The sequence below is a fragment of the Rhinoraja longicauda genome, chromosome 23 (assembly GCF_053455715.1).
Source record: "Rhinoraja longicauda isolate Sanriku21f chromosome 23, sRhiLon1.1, whole genome shotgun sequence".
Lineage (NCBI taxonomy): Eukaryota > Metazoa > Chordata > Chondrichthyes > Rajiformes > Arhynchobatidae > Rhinoraja > Rhinoraja longicauda.
Genome location: NC_135975.1, coordinates 4,827,573 through 4,840,795, shown reverse-complemented (window position 1 = coordinate 4,840,795; position 13,223 = coordinate 4,827,573). Strand labels below are relative to the sequence as shown.

Genomic DNA, 13,223 nt, shown 5'->3' with positions numbered 1-13,223 from the left:
ACCTACAATCCTGCACGTCTTTGGAGTGTGGGAGGAAACCGCAGATCTCGGAGAAAACCCACGCAGGTCACGGGGAGAACGTACAAACTCAGTACAGGCGGCGCCCGTGGTCGGGATCGAACACTAATCTCCGGCGCTGCATTCGCTGTAAGGCAGCAACTCTACCGCTGCGCCACCGTACCACCCTGTGAAAATTGTAAATTGTCCCTAGTGCGTGTGTAGGATAGTGCCAGTGTGCGGGGTGCGTAGGATAGTGCCAGTGTGCGGGGTGTGTAGGATAGTGCCAGTGTGCGGGGTGTGTAGGATAGTGCCAGTGTGCGGGGTGTGTAGGATAGTGCCAGTGTGTGTAGGGCAGTGCCAGTGTGCGGGGTGTGTAGGATAGTGCCAGTGTGCGGGGTGTGTAGGATAGTGCCAGTGTGCAGGGTGTGTAGGATAGTGCCAGTGTGCGGGGTGTGTAGGATAGTGCCAGTGTGCGGGGTGTGTAGGATAGTGCCAGTGTGCGGGGTGTGTAGGATAGTGCCAGTGTGCGGGGTGTGTAGGATAGTGCCAGTGTGTGTAGGATAGTGCCAGTGTGTGTAGGGCAGTGCCAGTGTGCGGGGTGTGTAGGATAGTGCCAGTGTGCGGGGTGTGTAGGATAGTGCCAGTGTGCGGTGCGATGTAGGATAGTGCCAGTGTGCAGGGTGTGTAATGTAGTGCCAGTGTGTGTAGGATAGTGCCAGTGTGCGGGGTGTGTAGGATAGTGCCAGTGTGCGGGGTGTGTAGGATAATGCCAGTGTGTGGGGTGTGTAGGATAGTGCCAGTGTGTGTAGGATAGTGCCAGTGTGTGGGGTGTGTAGGATAGTGCCGGTGTGTGTAGGATAGTGCCAGTGTGCGGGGTGTGTAGGATAGTGCCAGTGTGTGGGGTGTGTAGGATAGTGCCAGTGTGTGTAGGATAGTGCCAGTGTGTGTAGGGCAGTGCCAGTGTGTGGGGTGTGTAGGATAGTGCCAGTGTGTGTAGGATAGTGCCAGTGTGTGTAGGATAGTGCCAGTGTGTGTAGGGTAGTGCCAGTGTGTGGGGTGTGTAGGATAGTGCCAGTGTGTGGGGTGTGTAGGATAGTGCCAGTGCGTGTAGGGCAGTGCCAGTGTGCAGTGTGTGTAGGGCAGTGCCAGTGTGCAGTGTGTGTAGGGCAGTGCCAGTGTGCAGTGTGTGTAGGGCAGTGCCAGTGTGCAGTGTGTGTAGGGCAGTGCCAGTGTGCAGTGCGTGTAGGGCAGTGCCAGTGTGCAGTGTGTGTAGGGCAGTGCCAGTGTGCAGTGTGTGTAGGGCAGTGCCAGTGTGCAGTGTGTGTAGGATAGTGCCAGTGTGCGGGGTGTGTAGGGCAGTGCCAGTGTGCAGTGTGTGTAGGGCAGTGCCAGTGTGCAGTGTGTGTAGGATAGTGCCAGTGTGCGGGGTGTGTAGGGCAGTGCCAGTGTGCAGTGTGTGTAGGGCAGTGCCAGTGTGCAGTGTGTGTAGGATAGTGCCAGTGTGCAGTGTGTGTAGGATAGTGCCAGTGTGCAGTGTGTGTAGGATAGTGCCAGTGTGCGGGGTGTGTAGGGCAGTGCCAGTGTGCAGTGTGTGTAGGGCAGTGCCAGTGTGCAGTGTGTGTAGGATAGTGCCAGTGTGCGGGGTGTGTAGGGCAGTGCCAGTGTGCAGTGTGTGTAGGGCAGTGCCAGTGTGCAGTGTGTGTAGGGCAGTGCCAGTGTGCAGTGTGTGTAGGGCAGTGCCAGTGTGCAGTGTGTGTAGGGCAGTGCCAGTGTGCAGTGTGTGTAGGATAGTGCCAGTGTGCAGTGTGTGTAGGGCAGTGCCAGTGTGCGGGGTCGCTGGGCGCTGTGGACACAGTGGGCCGCAGGGCGGGCCTGTTTCCGTGCTGCATCTCTAAAGTCGCTAGTCCAATGCGTGGGTGTAGCTGTGAGGCACTAAGCTGAGGTATCATTCCGCCGGTTCAGGCCAAAACGTTTTACTGCAGCTCTGAGCAGTCTCCCTCTTTAAATCGTTATGAAACAATCACTCATCGCGCTGCTGTTTATAAGATGCTGTTGATGCAGAACAGCTGCCAACAGGCACCGCGTTCCAAAAAAACGAAAGTTGTTTTTATGAAATGATCTGAACGGTTTGTTGTTGAGATGCTTTATAATGGCCTCGCGGTGTCCTTGTGCTAAATGTTGGCAGAAAGGATTCAGACCCCTTCCCAGCTCCATTATGTAGCCTTGAAAATATTGGTCTCGTTCTCCCCTCCCCCCTCTCCCTCCTCCTCCACTCACATTCCTTCTTCTGACTTTAGAGATACAGCGCGGGAACAGAACTCTCAGCGCCATGAGTCCACGCCGACCGGCAATCACCCCGTACACTAACCTACACACCATAGGCACCATCTTTATAACTGGTGTACAGTGGACTAGCAGCTCTAGGAATTAAAAGCCAGATTGAAATACAGCAGTCAATAGCGTTGCATGAGCTGTTATATTTAGTTTAGTTTAGAGATACAGCACGGAAATTCTCTGCCTCAGAAGGCAATGGAGGCCAATTCTCTGAATGCATTCAAGAGAGAGCTAGATAGAGCTCTTAAGGATAGTGGAGTCAGGGGGTATGGGGAGAAGGCAGGAACGGGGTACTGATTGAGAATGATCAACCATGATCACATTGAATGGCGGTGCTGGCTCGAAGGGCCGAATGGCCTCCTCCTGCACCTATTGTCTATTGTCTATCGAAACAGCCCATCATGTCCGTGCCGACCAGCGATCCCCACACACTAACACTACCCTACAAACACCAGGGGCAATTTTACAATCTTTTACCCAAAGCCAATCAACCTGCACATCTTTGGAATGCAGGAGGAAATCGGAGCACCCGGAGAAATCCCACGCAGGTCACGGGGAGAACGTACAAACTCCGTGCGAACAGCGCCCGTGGTCAGGATCGATCCCGGGTCTCCGGCGCTGTGAGGCAGCAACTCTACCGCTGCGTCACCGTGCGGCCCTGTTCTACGCTTACTGTTATATGCTCACCTGCATCTTTCTGTCGACACAAAAAGCACTAGTTACCAGGATAATTATAACTCTCACGTAGCAACGTAGGCCATGGAATACATCGCACAACATGTGTGGAATATAGAGAACACATCGTAGGATCAGGCCCTTCGGCCCACAATGTCTGTGCAAAATATGATGTCAAGATACACTAATCTCATTTGCCTGCACTTCAAAAGGTCATCATTATTGAGTAGAATTAGGCCATTCCGAGGTCATAAGGACATAAGGAATAGGAGTTGAATTGGTCCATTCGACCCATCAAGTCTACTCCGCCATTCAATCATGGCAGATATATCTCTCCCTCCTAACCCCATTCTCCTGCCTTCTCCCCATCAAGAATCTATCTATCTCTGCCGTAAAAATATAATTTATCATTTGGATTTAAACATTTGGATTTTTTGGGCGGCACGGTGGCGCAGCGGTAGAGTTGCTGCCTCACAGCGCCAGTGACCCGGGTTCGATCCTGACTACGGGTGCTGTCTGTATGGAGTTTGCACGTTCTCCCCGTGACCTGCATGGGTTTTCCCCGACATCTTTGGCTTCCTCCCACTCTCCAAAGACATACAGGTTTGTAGGTTAATTGGCTTGGTGTAAGTGTAAATCGTCCCGAGTGTGTGTCGTGTAGCGGTCGTGTTAATGTGCGTGGATCGCTGGTCGGTGAGGACTCAGTGGGCAGTGGGGCCTGTTTCTGGGCTGTACCTCTACACTAAACTAAACTAAAGAACAGGAAATTCATGGGCTCAGTGTTGATTTATCATTCGGATTTAAACAAGTAAGTTATAAGAATGGGAGACGAGAGGAAAGGAAGAGCTCCCATTTGCTGGGACTAAGCTTCACCAAGGTCTTTGTGCATCTGCTGGTGGATATGCGCAGAGCAAACATGCGCCATTTTCTGTTAATCTCAAGCACAGGTCCTGTTCCATTTCTCTCCTCAGTTGAGCTGGTGAGATGAATATTCGTACCTGAAACTTTTGATTTTACATACAATGGTAAGGCCAAGTGAATTTAATGTCATGTTCACCCTGGATCATGTTTCCTCTTGCGGTGACCATCAATCTGCTCAGCATTCAGTGGGAGCAGGTGTCAGATGTTGGAAGAGGCTGCCAATCATGCAGGGTTGTGGGACGGCAGGCAGCTGGCGTGGCTGCAGCGAGAGGCAGCGGGCCACAGCTACGGCCAGCGGCTGTGCCAGGACTGTGCCACCTGGCTCAACCACGCCCGGCTCAATTCACCAACGGGTGGCTTCTGCCCGCCCTCCGTCTGTCCTCGGAGACTCGAGGTCGGCGTGGGGACCGGGCCGGAGTGGGGACCGGGATAGAGTGGGGACGGAGTGGGGACTGGGATGGATTGGGGACTGGGATGGAGTGGGGATGGAGTGGGGACCGGGATAGAGTGGGGACCGGGCCGGAGTGGGGACTGGGATGGAGTGGGGACGGAGTGGGGACCGGGATAGAGTGGGGACCGGGCTGGAGTGGGGACTGGGATGGAGTGGGGACTGGGATGGAGTGGGGACTGGGACGGAGTGGGGACTGGGATGGAATGGGGACAGAGTGGGGACTGGGATGGAGTGGGGACTGGGATGGAGTGGGGAATGGGATGGAGTGGGGACCGGGCCGGAGTGGGGACCGGGATAGAGTGGGGACCGGGCCGGAGTGGGGACTGGGACGGAGTGGGGACTGGGATGGAGTGGGGACTGGGATGGAGTGGGGACCGGGATGGAGTGGGGACTGGGATGGAGTGGGGACTGGGATGGAGTGGGGACTGGGATGAAGTGGGGACTGGGATGGAGTGGGGACTGGGACGGAGTCGGGACTGGGATGGAGTGGGGACTGGGACGGAGTCGGGACTGGGATGGAGTGGGGACCGGAGTCGGGTCGCAGCCTCGACCTTGGGACGGAGACCTCGAACGGAAGAGGGCAAGGATGAGGGTGGGTCAGGGGTGGGGTCGGATCGGGTCAGGGGTGGGGTGGGGTGGGATCGGGTTAGGGGTGGGGTCTGATCGGGTGAGGAGTGGGGTCGGATCAGGTCAGGGTGGGATCGGGTCAGGGGTGGGGTGGGGTCGGGTCAGGGGTGGGATCGGGTCAGGGGTCGGATCGGGTCAGGGGTGGGATCGGGTCAGGGGTGGGGTCGGATCGGGTCAGGGGTCGGATCGGGTGAAGGGTGGGGTCATATCAGGGCAGGGGTCGGATCGGGTCAGGGGTGGGGTCAGATCAGGTCAGGGGTCGGATCGGGTCAGGGGTGGGGTCAGACAGAACCTTGAGGTCGGATTGGGTCAAGGATGACGAGGGGTCGGAGCCCTGAACAGAGTTGGGTCGAGGACAGAGTCAGGCCGAGGATGGGTTTGGGGCCAAGGTCGGAGTTTCGAGTTCGGACCGAGGTGGACAGGCCGCGTCGCTGAGAACAAAGAGGGGCCCGGCGTGGGGGATGGGGGGGTTGCGAAGAATGGATTAGTACTTTCCTTAACTCTTTTGTGAACTTTGTATTCAAAATCAAAGAATATCACTGCACAGGTTTCCTCCGGGCGCCCCGGTTTCATAAGTTCATAGGTTATAGGAACAGAATTAGGCCATTCGGCCCCTCAAGTCTACTGCACCATTCAATCATGGCTGATATATCTTTTCCTCTCAACCCCATTCTCCTGCCTTCTCCCCATAACCCCTGACATCCTTATGGGGTTTGTAGGTTAACTGTCCTCTGTAAATTGCCCCTGGTGTGTAGAGAGCGGACGAGAAAGTGGGATAACATAGAACTAGTGTGAATGGGTGATCGATGGTTGGCGTGGACTTGACGGGCCAAACGGTCTCTATCCGTGTATCTTTCAATCAATCAATGACAATAGACAATAGGTGCAGGAGGAGGCCATTCGGCCCCTTCGAGCCAGCACCACCATTCACTGTGATCATGGCTGATCATTCTCAATCAGTACCCCGTTCCTGCCTTCTCCCCATACCCCCTGACTCCGCTATCCTTAAGAGCTCTATCTAGCTCTCTCTTGAATGCATTCAGAGAATTGGCCTCCACTGCCTTCTGAGGCAGAGAATTCCACACTTAGTGCAAGGAGCAAAAGTCATGAAATGAGTACAGGCTGGGGTGGGGCGTTTTCAGGAAACAGGCTTTAGTTTTTAGCTTTGAAGATACAGCATGGAAACAGGCCCTTCGGCCCTTCAATCGTCCGCTATCCCACTTTCGCATCCACTCCCTGCACACTCGGGGCAATGTACAGATGCCCACACATCTTTAGGGCGTGGGAGGAAACCAGAGCACCCGGAGAAACTGATGCATTCACAGGGAGAAGGTGCAAACTCCACACAGACTGCACCCGAAGCCAGGAAGTGGTCTACTCCTAGTTCTATAGCCTTTAGAATTTAGAGATACAGCATGGAAACAGGCTCTTCGGCCTACTGAGTCTGGGCCGACTAGCAATCCCCGTACATATCATATCATATATCTACAGCCGGAAACAGGCCTTTTCGGCCCTCCAAGTCCGTGCCGCCCAGTGATCCCCGCACATTAACACCCACTAGGGACAATTTTTACATTTACCCAGCCAATTAACCTACATACCTGTACGTCTTTGGAGTGTGGGAGGAAACCGAAGATCTCGGAGAAAACCCACGCAGGTCACGGGGAGAACGTACAAACTCCTTACAGTGCAGCACCCGTAGTCAGGATCGAACCTGTGTCTCCGGCGCTGCATTCGCTGTAAAGCAGCAACTCTACCGCTGCGCTACCGTGCCGCCACTAGCACTATCCTACATATGAGGGATAGTTTTTTTTTATAACCAAAGCCAATTAACCTACAAACCTGTGCGCCTTTGGAGTGTGGGAGGAAACCGGAGCACCCGGAGAAAACCCACGCGGTCACGGGGAGAAGGTACAAAGTCCGTACAGACAGCACCTGCAGTCAGGATAGAACCGGGGTCTCTGGCGCTGTGAGGCAGCAACTCTACCGCTGCGCCACCAAATGAGTTCTCTTCTCTTATGTGCTCATCTCTCCTTCAAAATGTCCTTGGGGTGGGGACAGGAGTTGAACTAGAAACCTCAAAACCAAGACTGATTGATTTCTGCAACACTAAGATATGGATTCAAGGCTGGACAAAGGAGTCAAGGAATGGGTCGGATCTCATCTAATTAAAAGGTCACATAGCCTGAGGGACTGAATGGTCTAATTCTATGTAGGTTAGTCAGATGTAATAACGTCGGCAATAATCAGACCAACACTATATATATATATACTAGACCAAGTGGACCCGTTGGGCCCAAACCTCTCCTGCATTGGTGCAGCACCCTCTCCTCCCCCCCTCCCTCCCCCCTCCCCATCCCCCTCAACCCCCCCTTAACCTCCCTCCTCCCCCTCCCTCGGAGATAGATTTAAACTTTAAAATGTGAATAACTTTTAAAATATAACACCGATTTCAATGAAACGTCTTCCATTCGCACCAAAGGGACGATGGTGAGTAAGGTGGGCCTAAAATTGTCGCGCTATCGTGCACCGTTTTAGCTGCAGTTCAGGAACAAACAAACAAACAAACGAGAGTTTTAGTATATAGATATATATATGTATATGTCTTTTAGTTTAGTTTAGTTTGCAGATTCAGCGCGGAAACAGGCCCTTTGGCCCACCTAGTCCAAACCGACCAGCGATCCCTGCATATTAACACTATTCTAAACTAGGGACAATTTTGACATTTATACCAAGTCAATTCACCTACAAACCTGTACGTCTCTGGAGTGTGGGGGGAAAACCGAAGATCTCGTAGAAAACCCACGCAGGTCACGGGGAGAAGGTGCAAACTCCGTACAGACAGCACCCGCAGTCGGGATCGAACCCGGGTCTCAGGCGCTGTACGCGCTGTAAGGCAGCAACTCTACCGCCGCGCCATAAATCCTGATGTGTGTTCCTTTAGTTCATTAATGCTCTCAGGTGAAATGTTATCCAATAGACTCAGTTAAGGCAAATTTAAGGCAATTCAATTTCCTCAGTAGCTTTAATTTTTCATGGCATAGACTGCTGGAACGGTTCAATGTCTGCCAGGGTCACGCTGTGTTTCTCTGACTTTTGTTTCCATGCCGAGAATTGCATGGCTTAAATTGGACTTAGATACAGTAATGTGTTCTGATACGCCTGCTAATTTGGGAATACCACTGATGAGTCAGGCTGCAAACAGATATAGGAGAGCAGAGGAGCGTCACAAAATGGCATCATGTTCTTAGTACGCAGCACTGTGGCTTAACAGAAGCAAGGCTTAGTAACTGGGTCATTAGTGTCCAGGTACCTATCACGAACACCCCACCCCCTCACCTGCATCCACCCATCACTCATCCCCTCACCTGTATCCACCTATCACCACCTTCCCCTTACCTGTATCCACCTATCACTCATCCCTCAACTGCATCCACCTATCACTCACCCCCTCACCTGTATCCACCTATCACAACCTTCCCCTTACCCGCCTATCACTCACCCCCTCACCTGTATCCACCTATCACTCACCCCCTCACCTGTATCCACCTATCACTCACCCCCTCACCTGTATCCACCTATCAATTGCACTCACCTGTATCCACCTATCACCACCTTCCCCTTACCTGTATCCACCTATCACTCATCCCCCCACCTGTATCCACCTATCAACTGCACTCACCTGTATTCACCTATCACTCATCCCCCTCACCTGTATCCACCTATGCTCCTCACCTCAATTCACCTATCAACGCCCCTCACCTGTACTCAACTATCATTCACCCCTCACCTAGATCCACCTATCAACCCACCTCGCCTGTATGCACCCATCACTCATCCCCTCAGATGTGTCCACCTATCACCTCTACTCACCTACCGCTCATCCCCCTCACCTGCATCCACCTAATACTCATCCCCCCTCACCTGTATACACCTTTCACTCAACCCACTTCACCTGCATCCACCTATCATTCACCCCCCCACCTGACAGCGCCAGAGACCCGGGTTCGATCCTGACTACGGGTGCTGTCTATAATTAGTTTGTACGTTCTCCCCGTGACCTGTGTGTGTTTTCTCCGGGTGCTCTGGTTTCATCCCACAATCCAAAGACGTACAAGTTTGTTGGCTAATTGGCTTTGGTAAAATGGTTCCCAGTGCGTGTGGGATGGTGTAAGTGTGTGGGGATCGCTGGTTGACGTGGACTCGGTGGGCAGATGGGTCTGTTTCCTGGCTACATCTCCAAACTAAATCAAACGGAATTAGTTAGTTTAGTTTGGGCAGAGGGTTATGGAGTCATAGTTTCAGGTTAGTTTATTGTCATGTATGCCGAGGTACAGTGAAAAGCTTTCTGCTGCGTGCTAACCAGTCAGCGGAAAGACAACACATGATTACAACTGAGCCATTTACAGTGGAGAGAAACATGATAAAGGAATAACGTTTAGTGCAAGGTAAAGCCAGCAAAGTCCGATCAAGGATAGTCCGAGGGTCATTAATGTGATTAAAGAAAAAAATAGGCACACTCAAGAAAGAAGGCAACTAACTGAACAGGTGTTTGCCTATGGAAGAGATGAGAGGCGACCTGGGTTCTACATACCTGCCATCTGCTGAATGCCACTGAAGGTACCGAGGTTACCTGTCGAGGTTGCTTGCTGCAAGAGCTGCAAAGAGATAAAATAATTCCAATGTGATATGACAATTTAAAGCTCGGACTGGTCATACATTTCTGTAGTCGCTCGTTCTTCACCCTCTGGCTGATACGTGGAACATTGTCACCAGCCAGGAGAATTAAAGGCAAAACATTGCTTGTGCTGGCACACTTGTAATCAGTTGACATCTACAGAGAGTCGGCGGAATGAGAACCCGTCTGGAAGGCTCGTCGGTCGGCCGACGGGACCGGGAGGGAGCTGCTGGAGACGTGGGTTGCGAGGAGCAAGGGCCGGTGGGAGGGTGGGCCGGGGTAATGCCTCCAGCTGCAGGCTTCACGGTCGGCTGCAGGTGGCGCCACCGGGACACAAAGATGGCTGGGCGAGGAGGGGAGTGGAGAGGAGAGGAGAGGAGAGAAGTGGACAGGAGAGGAGGAGAAGAGAAGAGAGGGGAGGGGAGGAGGGGAGGAGAGGAGAGGGGAGGGGAGGGGAGAGGAGAGGAGAGGAGAGGAGAGGAGAGGAGAGGAGAGGTGAGGAGAGGAGAGGAGAGGAGAGGAGAGGAGAGGAGAGGAGAGGAGAGGAGAGGAGAGGAGAGGAGAGGAGAGGAGATGGACGTCGATTGGCGGGAACTGTTCCAGTACATCAAGCGCGCGGGCCGACCGGACTTTGAACTTTGAAAGATGGCGCCAAAAATGGCGGCACGCGCATGTGTAAATACGCAAGAAACGTTTAACTGTGCAGTTGCATATGTGACAAATAAAGAACCATTGAAATCAGCATCCACTTAAAGTAATAGACATTGCTAACCATTTCCATAAAGTATCCAAACTCAAATGGATAGTTCAACCAAGTTATACCGATCCAAAGCCATTTACACATTATATATTAAACAACAAAGACCCAATCTCTGAGGAATGTGGGCTGGTTAGAGGGGAGCTGGTATCTTTTAGTACGGTTGACTTTGACGTATCACAACACAGGCTCAAGATGTCCAGTGGTCTGGGGCATGGATGCAGCTATTTTAACAAGGGATCAACAATTCTGAATGGAGTTACCAGGAACTGCTGGTTTAGGAAAAAAAGGACAACAGAGTGTTGGAGTAACTCAGCGGGTCAGGCAGCATCTGTGGAGAACATGGACAGGTGACGTTTCACAGAGTGCTGGAGTAACTCAGCGGGTCAGGCAGCATCTGTGGAGAACATGGATAAGCGACGTTTCACAGAGTGCTGGAGTAACTCAGCGGGTCAGGCAGCATCTCTGGAGAACATGGATAAGCGACGTTTCACAGAGTGCTGGAGTAACTCAGCGGGTCAGGCAGCATCTCTGGAGAACACGGACAGGTGACGTTTCAGGTCGGGACCCTTCTTCAGACTAAAAATGCATCCCAACCCAAAATGTCACCTATCCATGTTCTCCAGAGATGCTGTCTGATCTGCTGAATCACTCCAACACTTTGTGTCCTTTAGCTTCTGCCAGGGTGGTGTTGGAGGCAGATGTTATGGTGACGTTTAAGAGGCTTTTGGACACGCGCATGGATATGCAGGGAATGCAGGGATATGGATTATGTCCAGGCAGATAAGAGTCGGTCTTGGCATCATGTTCTGCACAGATATTGTCGGCCGAAGGGCCTGTTCTTGTGCTGTGCTACATTCTTTTTTTTATTTTTTATTTTTTATTTTTTTTTATTTTTGAAAAGCATATGTACAGATAGAAATAAAAGACAAATTTGTTACAAAATTCTTACATAGCTTCAATTAAAAAAATTTTAAAGAGAGAAAATAAAAATAAAGAAGAATGAAAAAAAGAAGAAAGAAAAAAAGAAAAGAAAACCATAAACTATTGAGAAGAGAGTATAAAAAAAGAGTTGTAACTATAAAAATTAAAGGGGGTAGGTGCTGTGCTCCATTCTAAAGAGCAGCACGCAAGTGGCTCAAACACACTCGTGCAAATACACGTGCACACACACATGCTCCAACACACGTGCACACAGATACACACATGCACACCCACACGTGCAGACACACACACACGAGTGCGCGCACACACACGAGTGCGCACACACACGAGTGCGCACACACACGAATGCACACATACACACACACATACATACACACACACACGAGTGCACACACACACGCTCACACATGAGTGCGCATGCACACATACACACACACGAGTGCGCACACACACGAATGCACACATACACACACACATTCACATACACACACGAGTGCACACACACGCTCACACATGAGTGTGCATGCACACATACACACACACACGAGTGCGCACACACACGAATGCACTCATACACACACACGAGTGCGCACACACAGATGAGTGCACACACATACATACACACATACACACACGAGTGCACACACACACGCTCACACATGAGTGCGCATACACACATACACACACACGAGTGCGCACACACAGATGAGTGCACACACACACATACATACATACACACACACACGAGGGCACACACACACGCTCACACATGAGTGTGCATACACACATACACACGTGCAAACACACACACACACGAGTGCGCACACACAGATGAGTGCACACACACACATACATACACGCACACACATGAGTGCGCATACACACATACACACGTGCAAACACACACACACTCTCCAAATCAGCAACAAAACTACAGCAGAGCAAGCTATGCGGATTCGAGCCTGAGTTATATCTGAACTTATTACCATCTTTCAAAAGAAGTGATCTTGACAGATCCTTTCCTTAAACCTCACGGTGCACCTTGCAGCTGGGTACACACAGCACAATGAACAACTTGACATGAACTGAAGCAGAATGGTGTGGTGTGGAGTGCGTGCATTTGTTGTTGGTGGAAGCGGTGGGGTGTTGCAGGCACTGGGACAGGATCCAGGGCGTTGCTATGACATTGAGGACAGTGGGAGTGAGGCAGCAGATGTTGCTGTCCTTCTGCGGCACCAATCAGGGGCTAACGCTGCCACAGACTTCTGCAGAACACAGGACATTGTCACTGGAATGGTCAGCAGCACTTCAGGCTTCAGCGTAGGATCAGACACACACAAACACGCACACACACACACACACTCGCGCACATACACACACACACCCGCGCACACAGACACATGTGCATATACACACTCGCACACACACTCTCGCACACACATACACAGACACGTGCATACACAAACACCGCACACACCGCGCACATACGCACGCACACACACGCATGCACACACACGCATGTATACACACACACAGCGCACACACATGCATGCACACACCCACACACACACCAATACTCACACACACACAATCGCACGGACACATATTCCGTACACACATGCGCGCGCACACACATGCGCGCACACACACCGCACACTCACGCAAACACCCACGTGCGTACACACATCGCACACACACATCATTCACACACACCGCGCGCACACCCACACGCATACACACACACACTGCACACATACACACTTGCACACACACCCATACACATTGGTGTGCACACATACACGTGCACACACGCACTCACGTGCACATTCACACGT

The 13,223-nt window shown here is 51.9% G+C and overlaps 1 protein-coding gene across 11 annotated transcripts in view; it reads right to left on the bottom strand.

Annotated features, from left to right (window-relative positions):
• Positions 1–13,223, bottom strand: part of celf2 (cugbp, Elav-like family member 2) — a 714,069-nt gene that overhangs the window by 38,348 nt on the left and 662,498 nt on the right. For all 11 annotated transcript variants that reach the window (XM_078419503.1, XM_078419505.1, XM_078419504.1 and 8 more), the window contains one exon: positions 9,603–9,666. In XM_078419503.1, the coding sequence (XP_078275629.1) occupies positions 9,603–9,666 (64 nt within the window). The remainder of the gene's footprint in view (positions 1–9,602; positions 9,667–13,223) is intronic.